The 20,666-nt window shown below is 32.9% G+C and overlaps 1 protein-coding gene across 1 annotated transcript in view; it reads right to left on the reverse strand.

Annotated features, from left to right (window-relative positions):
• The window catches only part of c11.1 (maestro heat like repeat family protein c11.1), a 211,503-nt gene that overhangs the window by 111,043 nt on the left and 79,794 nt on the right, over positions 1-20,666 (reverse strand). The window contains exons 7-9 of the mRNA XM_089097791.1: positions 19,327-19,405; positions 7,887-8,074; positions 3,932-4,114 (exon numbers count right to left, since the gene is read on the reverse strand). Of these exons, the coding sequence (XP_088953917.1) occupies positions 3,932-4,114; positions 7,887-8,074; positions 19,327-19,405 (450 nt within the window). The remainder of the gene's footprint in view (positions 1-3,931; positions 4,115-7,886; positions 8,075-19,326; positions 19,406-20,666) is intronic.

Raw genomic sequence — 20,666 nt, forward strand, 5'->3', positions numbered from 1 at the left:
TATAATTCTGATACTATGAACAACAAAATATTCAATCTTGTAATTTATTTCCTTTCATATCATTAAAATCAGTGATGTAATTTAGAAAATTAACTTAAACAAAGATCGCCCTTGTCGGCCAACCGTCTAGGACCAAACAAAAAGCAGGTCGTCCCCGATTGGGGTGGAAGGATGTCGTAAGGGAAATGGAAACTTCCTGGGAGGGTGTAAAGAGCTTTTAATAGATAGGGATGAAGGAGGAGCGTGTGTAGCTGTCTTTGCCTCAAGCGGTTTGGTGATGCAGTGAGTTGTTAGTAGTAGTAGTATGTCAGATATAAGGATGGACCTTAGATGGGGACTGATACACCCCTCCAACCCTAAGTTTTTTCTTTTTTGTAAAGTAAGTTATAATGGTGTAACTAATATGTTACACCAAACTAACATGTGCAAGCAATATTGTATTTGCCGCCAGGCCGGCTTGATACGACACATAATCACAGAAAAATGAGTGGTCTTACCAAAGTATCAGTGGTCCTCACTACAACGTCCCAATGCTAGTCGAACCGAGCCAGGCAGAAGAAAACAGTTAATTCTATTTCTACAAGTCTTATAATAAACAAAATGAAAAAAGATGTCGGTTGAATTAGCTATTTTTTTCACAGAATTAAAGGATTACTAATTTAGAAAATTACCAAATGACATAGTAATATTTAAAACAATATACAACAGACACAATCACTAAGATTTACTAAATCTTACTGAATTACTTAATAATATTTATAGATGTAATATTTAGTAATATAGTCAGATTTGAAGATTTACCATATTACTAGGATAGAGAATTTATAAGATTTACCAAATCATACTAAATAACTTAGTAATATCTACTGTAATTGATAATAGTAATGTTTAGTAATAAATCAAATTTTTAGAGTTACTTTGCAATAAATTACTAACTACTGACCTGAGAGGACATAATTACTAATTAAAATTTTTCTTAAATATGTTAGAACGAAAAAAGAAAGTGAATTGAAGGAATGTTCACGGTATTACAAAACGATCTTAGTTTGGGGGTCTATTTAGCCCCACCTACTTTTCTTCCTCCTAACAGTTAAGGGTAAGTTTACAATTCATCAAAATGCATTCGAACTCCACCTAAGATCAAACTCCGGATCCCGTATTACCACATCATCTATTTGTTGCTAAAAATATTCTATATTAATAAGCTATATTAATATTCTACATTAAAAAGATGATTTGGTTATAGGAAAAGACCTTCGGCTCCAAATGGCTCCTTGTCTTTGACTCTAAATGCCGGCAAAATTACATTGTAAAAGCCAAGACAAGTTAGGTTTCCCTTGGGTGGCAGATACAAAACTTTAGCGAAAATTTTGCAGAAAGACAGGGTAGGAGTTTGAAACACGATATGCCCTAAAGGGGCACGGAAACCTGATATGGACTAGTGAGTACAGATAACTTACAATTTACCAAAATAGACTAAAGATAGACTTAGTAGACTAATGATAGACTAATAAATCCATAATGGACTGATAATTTATCAAAATTTCGTCAATAGAAGAGTTGGTCAGAGTTAACACGATCAAGTATCAATTTTGAAGTTATTGGAAGGGTGTTGTCTGTTTTAAATTAACAGCTATCACGAAGCTGACTAAATTTGTCTGTCGAAAACAACCGGCTAAAGTAATAAAAAAAGACAAAACACATTAATAATTTCCTAGACAACAGTGCTTTTTATTTACAAAAATTAAGAGAGAAAAAACGGGTTGAATTTAAATCGAGCAGTGGAACAAAACAAAAGATAGCCCTTCTCAACGGAAAAAAAAATGAAATAAAAAAGAACATTTTTTTTTAAATTAAATCATCTAAAAAACGACAACCAACACACAAGAGACATAGAGAAAAGAACAAACAACAAAAACAAAGAAATAAATAAAACTTACATTTTAAACACTTCAAGAAATACTGCAATCGTCAGACTAATCGCAGACAAGACAACTATATATGGCAACAGGTCAGAAACTTATAATGCATAAGTTCCTTTGACTTGTTGCCGTATTTAGTTTAAATCTTATTAACAATGTAAATTTAATCAGAAGTGGTGACCTGGAGTTTTATGAATTTTCTTTAAAACAAATATAGTCTACATTTTTAATAGATCTCATTTGCCATTCTGACTTTGAAGAGGAGAATTATCTATGTCTACTAGAGACATTCGGGTGTCTTGCCGGTGATTAGTCAGACAATTATAGTAATTGTAGTTCTGGAAGTGTTTAAAATGTGAGTTGTATTTATTTATTTTTTTATTTTCTTTCTCTCTCTCTCTTTTGTGTGTGGTTTTTTAAATGATTTTTCTATTTTTCTTCGATTTTTTCCGTTAAAAAAGGCTCCCGGACCTGAAGTCGAAATATTCGAATTTTGTTATTATTTAAATTTTATTTTATCTTTGACTTTTGTTTTTCATTTTTTTTTTTTTTTTATCTTTAGTTTTGTTCCACTGCTTTATTTAAATTACACTTGTTTTTTCTCTCTTAAATATTGTAAGACAAAAAAAAATAGTAATAATAAAAGATAACAATGTTGAAAATCCTTTTAATACTTTCAAAAATAATGAGTGATCCAGTTAACTTTGATCATCAAACTAACTAATTCAATACTATAAGGCAAATAATGAAAAGATCTTTTGTCAAAGCAAGATCCATTATAAAAGTTCAAATTTTTAAATTAAACTCGATAACTCCCATTTTTATTTTTGAATCAACGTTTTTTAATGTATCTTTGATCAACCAGGTCAAACTCAATTTCTGAAAATAGTTTTATCTTCGGGAATTAACATATTGATTTAATTTTAATTTAAAATTAATATTTATGTAATATATAAAACCTATAATATAATAAATAAAACACATCGTTTTATTTATTACCAACCCTTGCCCAACCCTTGGGCAAGGGTTGGTCGCCCGTTTGTGAATTTAGCTCTGAAGTTTTGTTTTTTTTTCTCTTTCTTGTGTGCTGATTGTGAAATTTTTTTTTAAGCTTCCTTCAGGTGAACATATGTAAAATTTTGAGTAACTGAATTTAAGTATGATAAGGGGGCATCATGATATTACAAATGCCTAGGCAGGGCATGGTCCAAAATTGTTTGGGAGCCACTGGTCTAGCTTATGGTGGGATTGAAGGGAAGAATCCAAAAATTGTATAATGTGAACTTTTAAACCGATGTAGATTCCAATAACCTTGAGATTAAGAAGAAAAAGAATTAGATCAAAAAGTAAAAACATATTTGTTCGTTAGTTATGCTTCAAATTTTCGTTGATTTTTACTGTTTTCCATAAAGATAATTCAAATTTAATAAGCTGTTTTTATTATTGTATTTCAGCCGTATCTTAAAGAAATACATAAATTGGTCTTATTGTGAAAGATTGAATTTATGGATAGTTTTCAGCACAATGACAAAGGCCACAAAAAATTGAACAACATATCCTAATGAACAAAATTCCTCAACTGTAAACTTGGGTTTGTAGTTCATTTTTAAATTCTAGGGCCAATTACTGTGAACCCCGTGTTTGAACTTGGTACTAAAGCAGGTTCCAGATTTAAGAAACCTGGGTTTGAATACAATAGAAAACACGATGGCTGAAAACGGTTGATAGCAGACTCGTGTAGAACCCAGACTTCTGAAAACACATGGTGCAGAGCTGGGTATTAACCCGTGTTGGAACCTAGTGCCTGAAAACGCAGCTAAGGTTAACAGGAGAGTTGACCAAAGTTAACACAATCACATATTATTTTCGAAACTATTGAAAGGATTTCAATATTTTTACTTTTTTTTTTATTAATAATGTTATTTTTGTTCTTTTATTACATTACTGATTATAATCAGATTTAGTAAAGTAGTCAAGGATCCACAATCCATTATCATAAATTTTAAAACCTTTCCATCAACAGAGCCATCTAATAAAGCAGTAATAGTTCCAAGACTTGTTCTGAGTGCAGCAGTGCCGCCATCTAGTGAGCTCAGCTTCAAAAGATAGTTGACAAAATCTTCTATGACGTCAGTTTTAAGCTGTCCTTGAAGGGCCAGTGTTGTTATTAGTTGAATTATTGAATGACGGACCTGAAATTAAGAGACTAGATCTTAAAAGAGCAGACACTTCATATAAAATAATAATCGGATGATCTGAAATTAAGACAGCAGGTATCAGGTGGCTCCAGGCCACCTGATACCAACACAGCTACGTACACTCCTCTTCTTCCCCTATCTGTTCAAAAGTTCACTCTAGACTCCCTCCCATTAAGTTCGCATTTTCATTTAATTCGTTTATGACCTGTTCCTACCTCAGTCGAAGATACTTTGATTGTCGTTTGGCCCCATATTTTTGGCATCTTTGATAATGGTTTTTATTGTTGCCAAAGTCAAAAAAGCAAAATTTTTGTCAACCTAGCATTCTTCATCAATGAAAGGTGACCTAACTGTTACGTTTCGTTAACGTTAGCGTTTCTTCCATTATAACCCTAGAAAGTAGGCTCGGCCGCATAACTGGAATCCTGGACAAGAAATTATGATATCAGATAATTCATTTTAGGAAAAAAATATTAAAAATAAGAATATTAGATATTTTATGCTTGCATATATTAAGAAAGCAGATAATTCATTTATAAAGTTAATTAAATTAATGATTTTTGGAAGTTAAGTATGAAGTTCTCATTTAATAAAGGGCCAAAATTGTTGTTAGTCGAATTATTGAACGAAGGGCAGAAGATTAAGAAAGCAAATATTTGCATATCATAAAAAAATGTTTGTAGTTTAATAAAAAATGGAAGCTGTAATTTTTGAATATAAGGACACATAATGGGGGGGGGCTGAAATCATCCTGGGATAATTTGTGTCAAGATACTTTAACTACCGAGTCGAACTGTCATGTGATAGAAACACAGAAGTTTGAATTTTTTGAATATAGCCTCAAAAAGAATTTTTTGGCGTTTAGCCAAAAAGGGGTTAAGTCACCTTTTTCAAATTATTCAGGGGAAAAAATGAAGTTTTAATTGTTTCCATCAAATTAGTAAATTACGGGGTGAAAATAGGGAGCTGCCTAATTAGCTTGATTTTTCATGACAAATTTAATGAACTTATTCAAATCTGCCTAGAATAAAGGATTTAGAAGATACGGGTCAAATCCTATTTTGCCATATTGCTCTTCCGAGGTTTTTAAATAAACGTCACATACTAGAGTTCTTAGCCTAAGGATCAGATCAGACTAAATTGTAGATTTTAAGGAGAGAAATCACTTGTTGTTTGTAACGCATTTTCACCAAAAACATGACTTATCTTCTTTTGGGTAAACATCACGGCTTTATTATCTTCAATAGCTCAGAGCTGACAAAGCATCTTTACAAGAAACAATCAAAATAGCAAAGCAACAAAAATTCTTAGCAAGCGCTGCTTCAAGGTCAGTGCAGTTGGACGCAAAAATAGTGTCAAGTAATAAAATCACAGGTTAAAATGAATGATTAAGTGTTGTATGAACAACTAACACTATCTCTTGTCGAAAAGGGATTTTGTTCCATTAGGAGTTTACCCTATATGGCATTCTATTGACACTACTACCTTAAAAATAGCAGAAGAGCCAAAAATAAATTTAAGCCCTATTAATTCTGATTAATTATTACACTTGACATTTAAGCCCTTTTAATTTTGATTAAGTATTATTCGTGGCATTTAAGCGCTTTAAATTCTGATTAAGTATTAACGTGGCATTTAAGCCCTTTTTAAGCACTTTTAGCTCTGATTAGGTGTTAGACGTCGCATTTATGCCCTCTTAATTCTGATTAAGTATTACACATGGCATTTAAGCCCTTTTAAAAGTGTTACACATGCCATTTAAGCCCTTTTAATTCTGATTAAGTATTACACATGGCATTTCAGCCCTTTTATTTCTCATTAAGTATTACCTGTGGCATTTAAGCTATTTTTAGCAATTCTAATTCTGGTTAAGTATTACACGTGGCATTTCCAATCATTAGTAAACAATCTACTTCGCTAAGAAAATGCGCAGGAGGAGAGAGGCGCTTTTTCGCCAGAAATGTCGAATTCCTAGAAATAGCATACCCTAACTGTTTTGGTTATTTGGAATCAAGTTTGAAATAATACTGGTACATTATACTTGAAGTCAAATATGAGATTATATTTGAAATTCAAACGCGGAATTTTCAATCGTAAGTAAATAATCTGAAAACCCGCACCGAAAGAGGGGAGTTCTTTTTAGTTTGATTTTCTCGGTTTCTATAAATTCACACATATTATCCTTAATTGTAGCTCAGTTCATATCTTTAACTAAGATAAGTCCAGATTGACTGTTCCCTTTCAATTTATTACCATGCCAATACAATGTTTTACTATTATGCCGTCTGGCTGTATCTTCCATAACTTCAGCAATTTTATCCATGGTCTTCACTTCAAAACTACTTAATTCATATTTTAATGCTTTCTCCGCTTTCTTTACATTCCTATTGTTTTCATATAATCTATCAATCAAATAATTCTTGTACAAGGCCCCCCTCCTATCTATGAAATAGACAGTATTTTCACTAACATTCCTAGTTGCGTTTCTAACTTTCCTCCCTAAGACACCATCTGCTTATTTGCAAACTATTTTCCTAAAATTACTCCATATATCTTCTACACTGTCCAATTTTAAACTCTTTAGGTTCGTATTTAACGGTTCCTGGATAGTTTCTTTCGAATTCTCATCCTGTAGTCTACCGACAGTATAACTTTCAGGAAGATATTTACCTTTCCTAAATTTCAGCTTTAGGTCAACCCTAGACACTGAACACGAATTTGGGCGTTTTGGATTCCTGGACCCATCTTGATCACAATATGATCACAATACTCCACACTTGAAGATGCTCTTCTACCAACAAGAGTCGAAATCCTAGACAAGCAATCTCAAACTGATTGCCTACGACTCTTTATATATCCATACCTACAAACATTATACTACTATGGGGGAGGCAACTTATAATAAACAACTTATCTAGAAAGAGGTTTTTCAGCCCGAAAAAGCCCACTAAAACAAACCAAACCCAAATAAATTATGAATTCATTATATTCCACCAATCAGAATAAAGTGGAAATGCCATCTCGTTTACTTTGTCGTTTAATTTCCACGGGGGATACCACTCCTCAAGGTCGCTCTGCAGCACCATTTGCGGCTTCGGTTCTTGTTGGGCGACCTCATGGAAGGTCCTTCCTGACACTCCTATGGGGTCACGCAAATAGTATTTTCCTTTCAAAGATAGGGAAGGAGGAAGAAGCTTATGACGGAACAGATACCCCAAACCATTTCGTAACACCGGAACAGCTCCGACCTTTATAATTAACCTATCCTCGTCAGGGACAAAAGTGGCCCTGGAGAGACTTCAGAGTACCAATTCCTGTCAATATCTAGCTGAAGTAGAAGAAAAATTATTGCATTGAAAAGAGTTATTGAAAATAAAAGAAAAAGGAGTTTTAAAGTTATAATAAAGGTAAACATTTCTAATAATCATTCTCACTTTCTTTATCACTTTCAGTTTTTTTTTTTTTTTGAACTCCCAATTCTGTTGCGTAAGTATTTAGGCATTAAACTGTTAATGTGAGGGTGGGATTTGGCGAAACAGAAAGAACCAGTAAATTACTTTATAGGATATTCAAATTTAAGCAAAAAAAATTGTTGTCGAAGACCCCATAATCACCGGGTTCACCCACCGGGTCCCCCTATCTCCCACTTTTCGTACACCCTTAGTGCCTGTAAAATCAAAAAATACAGAGTGGGGGATATCCTGTTATTCATCTTTAAAGATAGCTATTTTACTGAGCATTATAATTTGGTAGAAATCGATCTTACCGGATTCCTCGTATCAGATAATGAATGCTTCAACACTCTGTTTACGTCATCCGTAAATGGCTGGAATTCGACTTTAAGCGCATTCGCAAGGTGTCGAAGGACAGTAAAAACTCCGACTCGAGGTTTGGTGTGAGAGGAATCCAGCTTAAGGATTACGTTTCTGATAACTCTTTCGGTGCAGTTTCTCGCTGAAAAAAATCATTATTTGGTACTGTTGAGTTACATGGTCGCTTTTATATACTAATGAGAGACAAAACCCGCCAGACTGGTTATTTTCAAGAGACCGCTATTCAGAAATGGAATGCAAAGAGTAGTTTTCATTGCGTTTACGATATTTAAACTGTTATTTTTTGGGATATAGGGGGGAAAGGTACCTAGGTTAGATTAGGTTACGTATTTAATATATGGTATGCTTTACCACCCCCCCCCCCCTAATGTGAAAATATATAGCCCAAATTTGTTTCTAAACTAATATATATTCATCCTATTTTATTTTATTTCATCAGCATTAAACAAACTTGACTTTAAAGAAGTGACCATGTAACGCATCAGTACCCATTATTTTTTACCTTCTACATATTTTTACAACAAGCTACCTAAAAGATTAATTGGTAAATTTGGTTCCTGTGTCTACTGTGACCCCTATAATGCTCATATCCATGGAGAGGAGACAACACACGCATGGAGTATCTCATATACCACCACGTTACAGGGGAACAATGCTGAGGGGTAGTGACTCTCTTCACTCAATAAAAATTGCCAAATGGAAAGCAAGTCCGTAAAATCAGCCCAATACCTTAAAAATATCATTAAAGTTCTTCCCCGACTCCTTTAAGACGACACGTGGTTCTTCAGAACAAGTAGGTAGTTGTTCCATACGCTTTAAAAATTATGTCTATAATTCCCCTTTCGATGCTAAAAAAAATCTTTTTCTTTTAGAAAAAGGCACCAAAAACCTAAGAAAAGTCAATATTATTTTCAAAATCCTTGTGTTCTAATAGTATAGTATGTTCTAATATATATATATATATATATATATATATATATATATATATATATATATATATATATATATATATATATATATATATATATATATATATATATATATATATATATATATATATATATATACAGGGGAACACCACGTTAGCCCAATACCTTAAAAATATCATTAAAGTTCTTCCCCGACTCCTTTAAGACGACACGTGGTTCTTCAGAACAAGTAGGTAGTTGTTCCATACGCTTTAAAAATTATGTCTATAATTCCCCTTTCGATGCGGCGTGCCACGGGCACGCCGCCGATGGCAGAGGCGGCGGCGTTCGGTTGACTTTAAATTATTTTTACGGCAATTCTTTATTGCGTCAACCGCAAAGTCGGAGCTTTTCCTTCTCGTGTGGTTTAGTATTTCGATTTTCCTGATTAGAAATCAAACAGAGCTTGAACTATCCCCGAATTTACGGGTATTACCCCGAAAATCTATGCGTCACCCCGAAAAAAATTTGGTTCCCCGAATCCCCGAAAATCGCGCAATCACGGTGCCACCCCTAGTGATTCATCACCAGTGACTTTCCCTGCCAAATATTACTTTGTATACCATAATTCTTCACTGCTCTCTGGTTCATCAATTTTCCTCTCTTTTGTTACTTTGCATAAAAACCAGACAGATGCAATATGCTATTGCAATATATGCAGTTCTTCACATGTTGACAAAAAAAAGTATCGTCTTTATGAAATGAGTTTAAATCATTTCGAATGCAGTTTTCTAATTGCAATTTTTTACATCATTTGTAGTCAAAAATTTTTTTTTTAGGTTGAATAGAATTAAATAATGAATTAACTGCAATACATCTTCAGCCTTCTGTTGTATTTTTAAATTGACAGCCGACATTTTTTTTATAAAGTTGAATTTTAATTTTGCTGATTTTTTTTGTTTTTGTTTTTTTTTGCTGTTTTAATATAATATTTTATTAATTTTTAATACTCAATTGTTGAACGCCTGAATGTTTAATACTCAATTGTTCGGAAGCTACCCCAAAAATATGATTCATAAATAAATTGTAAATTATTGCCTATAGAGGAGGGGGATAGGGGGCTATCATTTTTAAATAATACCTAATTTTTTTTATTGAAAGCAGGGACGCCAAAAGGATAATAATTTTTTTCATTTAAAGTGGAGACAGAAGAAAATGATATCAAATTCCCTGGGAAACCATTGAAATATTTTGATAAGCCCAGGGCCCCCCATTAGAACTTGTTCATTGTCTTGGGTATTTTGCGATTTCTCATAGGTTACTGGCCTTATTTGGCTTTTGTGTGTGCTCCCTTTTATTTCGATTCTTTGGATCTTACGGAATGCCATGGCGAATCTATCACTCAGTTTTCCAATAATTTGAGGTATATCTGAATAATTTCGACATTTTTGTTATTGTCTTTGTACCCCTTTACTCATACCCTCAATTTTTTTTTCAAGGAGCACTAAGCTGTTTAACGTTATTTTGCGTGTTTGTTTGAACCATATAGTGACCTTGTTAATTATTCAGTAAATTATTTTTCTAATGAAAGCTGAGACGGTATCCTATCAAGGTGGTATCCAGAGGGGGGGGGGTAGGGAGGTAGTATATTTAAATTCTAAAATATCGAAATTTTATTTATTGAAAGCAGGGATCCCAAAAAGTTCATTTTTTTAATTTAAAGCAGAGACGGCATCCTATCAAGGTGGTATCCAGGGGAGGTGTTATTGAGATATCATATTTAAATGATAATACCTCGATTTTTTTTAAAGAAGAGGTGCCAATAATTTAATTTTTTTTTATTTAAATCAGAGACGGTATCATATCAAGATGGTATCCAGAATGGGGGCATAGGGAGTTATTATATTTAAGTGATAGTACCTTGAATTTTTTTTTTTTTTATTGAAAGCAGGGATGCCAAAAAGTTGAAAAGTTGACAAAATTAACAAGATTTTCGTGAGTTATACTTGATACAGCACTTGCATAGTTTTAACGTCCAAAGGGAAAGGGACATATGCGTGCAATCCGGTTTTTTTCCTATTGATGAAACGGGTTTACTTTGAAAACATTCATTCATATTTACCAGGTAGATTCACACTAAAACGAATCGGTGTGACGAAAGCGATATCGACATCCCCACCTAACGTTGGACTCGAGTAACAATGGCGCCCTTGGTCCAGTGCCCAAGTTACATTAAAAGGCCAGGTCATAATAAAAGCTATCAATTTGGGAGGTTCAAGGAGAAGTCTTTGACAGTCTTGTGACCTCAGGGTACTTGATGTTGCAAAGTTCTTACGTATCTACAGTGGTTTAGAAAATTCGATCACCCCACAAATGATTACCAAAAATATGCACAAATTTAACATTTGGAATATTATAACACTTTTTTCAAAGATTTGAAGAAAATAAAAAAAGTCTAAATACCCCTAACTATGCTTCAAAGATATTTTAAAAAGAAACTCTTTGGAAGTTTCCATGGAAATGACCATAGCAAAATCTTTGAGCCTGGGTGGGGATCAACGAGGTGTCTGAGTATTTTGACCACAGGTGATTTATTGTTGAGACTTTCTTAAATTTGGTAATTCTTGTGAGCATTTGGAAATCAAAGCTTAAACTCAATAACTGATACTAAGTGTCCTAACATTTTGGTTGGATTAAAAATGACGAACTAGGATGAACATTTCAATATCTTCCTGGAGCTACTTCAGTCTGAATATTATTTCATTTAATTACACTTAAAACGGATGAGCTTTTCATTTTCTACATAAGAAATTTTCTACATAAGCTGGCACTTCATTTTTCTTCATAGAAAATAAACTATTAAGTGTTTTTTGTGTCATTGTAATTGAAGTGTTCTCATGTGAAGTGTTCATAATGTATTTTTCAATTTGATAAATTTACTCCTTTTAGATACAGTTTATAATTTGACACATATTAGGTATTTATCAGTTTATAATTTGGAATGAATCCCCAAAAGAAAAAATTAATAATATCCAAAAGAGCAGCCAAAAGCGATAAAAAAGCAGCAGTTCAGCCTTAGCCTACATGACATATATTCTATAAAGAAGCCAAAAAAAAAACTTTAAAATGCATTTTTTTTTTATTGTTATTAAAAACCAGTTTTTGATACAAGAAGGCTTCTTAGGAATCCAAAAGACCAAAACAATAAAAATTAATATCACATTTGCCCATTTCAACTTTTTTAAATGTGACAAAACAAATATAGGCAAAGGGCATTATAAAAAAAATAACTTTCTATGTTCAAAGTTTTTTTCAAAGTTTTAACCCAAATAACTGACGAATTTTGGGCAAAGGTATTTGAAATTGTGTATACAGCATTACTCGATGAAAAAAACTACTAATTTGGGTAATTATCTATGTTAAGAATACATATCTAATAGAAACTTCAACTATTATGCAAGGGTTCTGAAACGCCACAGCCATTTCGTTTCTACCAGACTTCTACTTCTCTTGATGAATAACGAAGAAGACCAGTTTTCAGCCAGCGACTTGTGAATTTTTGAACTCAAGAATAGGCTCAAATCTGTTGTAAATTTAAGCTGTGATTTGAGAAAGATTGATGAAAACATTAATGTTTGCGGTTAACATTGATCGCGCCGGCGGCGCGCCGCCGACATCTTACCGGCGGCGCGCCGCTGACATCTTACCGGCGGCGTCTTACCTGCGGCGCGCTGTTTTATGCCCCGCCACCACCGGTCTTCCCTCATCGGCGCGGCGCCGGGGTCTAATATACATATATATATATATATATATATATATATATATATATATATATATATATATATATATTATATATATATATATATATATATATATATATATATATATATATATATATATATATATATATATATATATATATATATATATATATATATATATATATATATATATATATATATATATATCCAATTCTAGCTGTGCAAAGTGGAGCATCCTAATGTCACGCGTTTGCCTTCCAGCTGACCTCTAACATGAACCTCGAAACATGAGCGCCATAGTAGAGAATCCCGACAAGTGCAAGGTAGGCAGCATTATAATCTTTTCTTTTTTTTAGCAAAACCTAGCTCATTAGGCGTAATTCACTGTGAATTGTGTGAAGTTAATGTTCTTAACATTATGAGTGAAGGTGTTGTCCGTCAATGGATGCAATTTTTTTTAAAAAGGAAGGACAAACATTCACGATGAAAACAGGTCCGGTAAATCTGTTCTTGTCAGTGATGATCTGGTGAAAAAGCTGAGGAAAAAAAAATCGTGATAACCGTTGTTTCACGTGGTACGATCACAATTATGAATCCTAAAGTGAAACTTTGAAAAGTCTAAGAAGGGTAATCCAAAACAAGCGTCCTGGTCTTCTGACATCTAATGTTGTGTTTTTTTATGACAACAATCGCCCTCATACAGCTCGGATAACAAATGAACTTTTGGTCACTTTCAAATGGGATGTTTTGACCATCCCCCCTAAGACTCAGATCTAGCCCCTAGTGACTTCCCTTTGTTCCCCGACATGAAACAGGGGCTTTCATCTCAGCGCTTCGATAACGACAAAGAGGTTTGAAACGCCGTGACAGGTTGCCTAAGTTTTCAAACGTTAGATAATTATGCACAGCAAATTTCAAAAACAGCTGTTAAAAGATATGAAATCAAACTGTGACTGTGAAAAGTCTAAGGAGGAAAATCCCAAACAAACGTCGTGGTCCTCTGACACAGAAGCGGTATGCCTTTTCTTGTCAGTGATGATGATCTGATGAAAAAAGTTGACGAAAAAAAAAATCGTGATCACCGTTGGTTCACGTGGTACGACTACCTGTTAAAACATATGAAAAAACTGTTAAAGACATGACAAGTGCTTGAATTTGTTTGGGGTTTATGTAGAAAAATAAAGAAAAGTCGTAGATTTAAGATGTAAATAAAATTTTTGTATCTCAAGGGGCTTAATTTTTATTTCCAAATGGAGGTTACTTTCTGGACGACCCTCGTATATATAATCAAAATTTATATTAATTGCTTTATAAATATAAAGCTAAATATAACTAACAAAAAAATAGTCCATGGATTTTCTCATTTTGTTTTCCTTGCTTTTTACGTATTTTCAACAAATAGAAAAAAAAGTAAAAACTTTTTTAAAAGAAAAGTAACAATTTATATTAGACCTAAAACAAGCAGAAATAAAGTCATATAATAGGTCAAACTTGTAGTGAAGAGAAATTAATAATTACTTAGTGAACTTAGTGCTACTTATCACTTACTTAGTTAAGTTACTTAGTTAACTACTTAATGTACAGGAATTAATTACCATTAATGAACATTCTGTCAACTTCTGATGATTCATCTTTAATATTAGCTCACGTCAACAATTACTTAAAGACTGATCGTTGCCTAATCTATATAAATAATAATGAATGTCTGTCTGTTTGTATCGCTTTCTGTTCTGTATGCATTACTACTCTGTTCAACTGATCGCCAAGAAACAATCAGAAGTTGTTGAGTACACTCTTGGGAAGGCTTTAGGTATAAATATTTCCACACCACCCTCCCCCAAGGTCCTCTTAGTCTTTCGAATGCTTTTCGTAAAACAAGGTCCAACGGGTAAGACAATAATCCTGATCTAGTTTTCCTGATACTTCTAAGTTTAAAACTCAATCGCTATTTTAACCAATGAGAGAGGTTCTTATTTTAACCAATCGAAACTAAGAATTTTTAAAGTTTAAGATGCTTAATAGAATCTTCGTTCTATTTCATTCTTTTCCCTTCACTTTTCAATTTTAGAGTTTAAGGATTTTAATTTAGATTCAATTTCAAATTGGCAACTCGGTTTATTTCCCTTCTGCACAAGGACCCGATTTCATTTCGCCAGCCCTGTTTGAAAATTTGTAATTAATACACTTTTTTTTTAAAGTTAAAATGAGGGTTTATTCATCAACCAAAAATAACAAAATCCAGAAGCTAAGCTTGTAATATAAATCACTACCCCAACTAGGCATAAAAACAAAAAAAAACTATCATATAAAAAAAAGCGACTATACCACCCCTACTTGTTTACAACTCATCAATTCTCAGCATTCAACATATTTAACCTCGTCCTTCCCATACCATCATCCAAACACAAAAATCCAAAAAAAAACATTTACAAATTAAAGGGAAAGAGACCGGAAACCTGACTCACTCACCCTCATATACCCTATAACAACGTTCTTTTAACAGACTTCTAAATTCAGAGACATTGGTCACTTTCTTGATCTCACCTGGCAGACATTATATTACTGTAATTAAAATAAATAAATTTTAATGAGTTGTTTTAATTTTTGTGTCCTTGAATTTTCCTTTTTTTGAAATCGCGGCAACGCGCGACCGGTAAATAGGCAAATAAATTAATTTAAATACGTTGATTTAATTTTTGTGCCTTGAATTTCTTTTCTTTTGTTATCGCAGCAACGTGCGACGGGTAGGCTAGCACTTAATAAATTTTCAAAAAAAAGAGTTACTACTAGATGACAGTCAGGGCTAGGGGAAAGTACATAGTCCCACATATTTAACTAAATATAAGGATTTTGAATAACTTTCATCAAGGTTAGAGTTGTCCCGTAAGAGTAATTTGCTTGAAAGACGCCATTTGATTTCACAGAATGAGGGGACTTCTTAAACAAGTGATTGAATCATAAAAAAAAGACTATGCCAATCTGTTCACGGTTTTAGAAAGTAATATTTTTTTAAAGTAGGGTTTTAGTTTCTCAACGCCTTCTCTTAAGTAAACAAAAAACGTGTTGAAAATTTGGACATTGCCACAACAATAAAACATACATATTTGTTCTTCCGGCTATATGTTCGCTAACATTTGGACAAAGCCATGTCATTACATGTCATTGCCTTGCAAATTACCGTTATGTCCTTTGACCATTGCCATGTCATTAAATGTCATTGCCAGGCAAAAACATGGTATTACCATGCCATTGCAAATGCCACAACAAGAAAGCTTACATGTTTGGTCTTCCGGCTATACATTTGGCCAAAGCCATGCAATTACATGACACTGTCATGCAAATTATCATTACATGTCATTTAGCCATTGCCATGCCATTAAATATCATTGTCAGACAAAAATATGGCATTAACATGCCATTGCCATGCATATTAAGCAATTGTCACAACAAGAAAGCTTACATATTTGGTCTTCGGGCTATATATGGTCTTAAAACATTGACATCATATGGTTCAATAAGTGGTTTTAAAGTACGAGCAATCAATATTTGGAATGATACTTGAGATAAATTTGAATAGAAGGAATTATTGGTTTCTAAATAGAATGTTTTCACGCTCTTAATTGATAATTTTTTTGGAAATAATCACAAATGCATAAAACAAGAACAAGATATTGGTCCCCACAGTAATTTTCCCTTTTTGTGTGTCTTCCGAGATCGTTGGGCACTTTGCTATTATAGAGATCTTTCATTTTAGTGCCTTCATTATTTCATTATTAGTGCTTTCATTATTATGTAACCTCTCAAACTCAGAGATTTTGTGATTTTCTATATTGTTCAAGTAATTTGCCCTTTTTGTGTGTCTTCCGATATCGTTGGGCACTTTGCTATTATAGGGATCTTTCATTTTAGTGCTTGTAGAGGGATGGCACGCATTTAGCTTGAGGTTTCATGCCAGTGCTGCTAACCTCATCTCCTCCATTTGTAAGATAACTTCCAATCTCCAATAGAGATCCGAAGTTTATGGGTGAAGCTTCAGATATTAATCCTGTTTCTAGAAATGAAGCTGTTTTTCCCTTCTCTCTCTTTAATTCTCCCTTTTTTCTCTCTCTTTATTTAAGAAGTAAATTCTTAAAATTCATCCATTTTTCTATTTATATCTATCTCCCCTTTACAGGTCATACAACAGGATATACAATATAGAAAATATAGAAAATCAACAATATAGAAAATCACAAAAATCTCGGAGTTTGAGAGGTTACATAATAATGAAAGCACTAATAATGAAATAATGAAGGCACTAAAATGAAAGATCTCTATAATAGCAAAGTGCCCAACGATCTCGGAAGACACACAAAAAGGGAAAATTACTTGAACAATATAGAAAATCACAAAAATCTCGGAGTTTGAGAGGTTACATAATAATGAAAGCACTAATAATGAAATAATGAAGGCACTAAAATGAAAGATCCCTATAATAGCAAAGTGCCCAACGATCTCGGAAGACACACAAAAAGGGAAAATTACTTGAACAATATAGAAAATCAAAAAAATCTCGGAGTTTGAGAGGTTACATAATAATGAAAGCACTAGTAATGAAATAATGAAGGCACTAAAATGAAAGATATCTATAATAGCAACGTGCCCAACGATCTCGGAAGACACACAAAAAGCGAAAATTACTTGAACAATATAGAAAATCACAAAAATCTCGGAGTTTGAGAGGTTACATAATAATGAAAGCACTAGTAATGAAATAATGAAGGCACTAAAATGAAAGATCTCTATAATAGCAAAGTGCCCAACGATCTCGGAAGACACAAAAAAAGTGAAAATTACTTGAACAATATAGAAAATCACAAAAATCTCGGAGTTTGAGAGGTTACATAATAATGAAAGCACTAACAATGAAATAATGAAGGCACTAAAATGAAAGATCCCTATAATAGCAAAGTGCCCAACGATCTCGGAAGACACACAAAAAGGGAAAATTACTTGAACAATATAGAAAATCACAAAAATCTCTGAGTTTGAGAGGTTACATAATAATGAAATAATGATGGCACTAAAATGAAAGATCTCTATAATAGCAAAGTGCCCAACGATCTCGGAAGACACACACAAAGGGAAAATTACTTGAACAATATAGAAAATCACAAAAATCTCGGAGTTTGAGAGGTTACATAATAATGAAAGCACTAATAATGAAATAATGAAGGCACTAAAATGAAAGATCTCTATAATAGCAAAGTGCCCAACGATCTCGGAAGACACACAAAAAGGGAAAATTACTTGAACAATATAGAAAATCACAAAAATCTCGGAGTTTGAGAGGTTACATAATAATGAAAGCACTAGTAATGAAATAATGAAGGCACTAAAATGAAAGATCTCTATAATAGCAAAGTGCCCAACGATCTCGGAAGACACACAAAAAGGGAAAATTACTTGAACAATATAGAAAATCAAAAAAATCTCGGAGTTTGAGAGGTTACATAATAATGAAAGCACTAATAATGAAATAATGAAGGCACTAAAATGAAAGATCTCTATAATAGCAAAGTGCCCAACGATCTCGGAAGACACACAAAAAGGGAAAATTACTTGAACAATATAGAAAATCACAAAAATCTCGGAGTTTGAGAGGTTACATAATAATGAAAGCACTAATAATGAAATAATGAAGGCACTAAAATGAAAGATCCCTATAATAGCAAAGTGCCCAACGATCTCGGAAGACACACAAAAAGGGAAAATTACTTGAACAATATAGAAAATCACAAAAATCTCGGAGTTTGAGAGGTTACATAATAATGAAAGCACTAGTAATGAAATAATGAAGGCACTAAAATGAAAGATCTCTATAATAGCAAAGTGCCAAACGATCTCGGAAGACACGCAAAAAGAGAAAATTACTTGAACAATATAGAAAATCACAAAAATCTCGGAGTTTGAGAGGTTACATAATAATGAAAGCACTAATAATGAAATAATGAAGGCACTAAAATGAAAGATCTCTATAATAGCAACGTGCCCAACGATCTCGGAAGACACACAAAAAGTGAAAATTACTTGAACAATATAGAAAATCACAAAAATCTCGGAGTTTGAGAGGTTACATAATAATGAAAGCACTAATAATGAAATAATGAAGGCACTAAAATGAAAGATCTCTATAATAGCAAAGTGCCCAACGATCTCGGAAGACACACAAAAAGGGAAAATTACTTGAACAATATAGAAAATCACAAAAATCTCGGAGTTTGAGAGGTTACATAATAATGAAAGCACTAGTAATGAAATAATGAAGGCACTAAAATGAAAGATCTCTATAATAGCAAAGTGCCCAACGATCTCGGAAGACACACAAAAAGGGAAAATTACTTGAACAATATAGAAAATCACAAAAATCTCGGGGTTTGAGAGGTTACATAATAATCCCCTGCGTGATTACCTGATCCATGTTCCTAATAGGGAATTTCACCCTCATCGTGTGGGATCACTATTACCTCTTTCAAGAGTGATACTCCTTGATTGTTTTTTTGTCAAATTCTTTTAGGGTAGAAACTGAAATTAAATAATCAATAATTTGCTAATTAACTAATTTGCTAATTTAAAATAACTAACAATTAAACATGTTAATTAAATTAACAAATTGATTTAATTAACTTAACTAAACTAACTAATTTCAAAATTAACATAATTACCCAATATTTCGTAGCATCGAAGAATTTCGTAATGATTCTGAACTGTATCTGGATGGTCAAAATCATGACCTGCTGACACCTAAAATAGAAGAGAATAGGTTATCTTAGACGAAATGTATCGTGATATTAAACACCATATATGGTGCTCATGTACGATTATACAGTGAATGCCAATATTGAATTAAACCAATTTGAATTATGCTAGTAATAAAATAATAACAAAACAATTTTATTTTTAAACGCCTTACACGGTCATGCCGATCAGCCGCAGCTCTTGTAATAATAAGGCACTAAACATATAAGACCTATAAAAATCACAGCCATAGCCATCGTCATACAAAAATATACATTGATTCGAAATAGCACAGATTCAAACTAAACAGAGTCAAACAAATAAAAAGAATAAAAGAATAATAAATAAATATATACAATTATTGACGAGTGGTTGCAGAATTAAAAATCTTGACGAACGAGGGACAAATAAAAACAAAGGGACAAAGTCAAACAAATAAAAAGAATAAAAGAATAATAAATAAATATATACAATTATTGACGAGTGGGTGCAGAATTAAAAATCTTGACGAACGAGGGACAAATAAAAACAAAGGGACAAAGTCAAACAAATAAAAAGAATAAAAGAATAATAAATAAATATATACAATTATTGACGAGTGGTTGCAGAATTAAAAATCTTGACGAACGAGGGACAAATAAAAACAAAGGGACAAAGTCAAACAAATAAAAAGAATAAAAGAATAATAAATAAATATATACTATTATGGACCAGTGGGTGCAGAATTAAGAGTCTTGATGAACGAGAGAACAAAGCTACTTGCGTACCGCATATGCCATGCTGGTACCGGCTGAATTTTTTGTACCGGTTGAGCTACATGTCGCGGGAGCCTTTGGCGCGAAGGGACATTCTAAGGGGGGAGGATTTCAAGAAGCCGCGGATTTTCCAAAATACCGACACCAAATTTAAAACACAATCCATCACGGAGTTTCGAAAGAGTTGTAAGTGAAAATTGTTTTAAAAGGGGGCAATAAGGGACTTTGGGAGATTTAGAGTAAATATATTGGAACAGATAATGTAAAAAGAAAACAGAATTCTTTAATGTACTTTTTAAACAAAGTCAGAAATTACAGAGCAAGAAAAAAACACAAATTAAAGAAAATAAAATTAAAAGAAAGCAGAAAAAGAAAAGAAGATGAAGAGAGAAGATAAAATTAATGCAGAAAAAGAACTAAAGCAGATGAAATTAAAGCAGAAGAATAAAAGAAGGCAGATAATATTAAGAGAAATCAAAAAAGAAAAGCAACATTTGGGAATTCAACTCAAT

The sequence above is a fragment of the Artemia sp. Qi Xiang Cuo genome, chromosome 12 (genome assembly GCF_049724085.1).
Source record: "Artemia sp. Qi Xiang Cuo chromosome 12, ASM4972408v1, whole genome shotgun sequence".
Taxonomy (NCBI): domain Eukaryota; kingdom Metazoa; phylum Arthropoda; class Branchiopoda; order Anostraca; family Artemiidae; genus Artemia; species Artemia sp. Qi Xiang Cuo.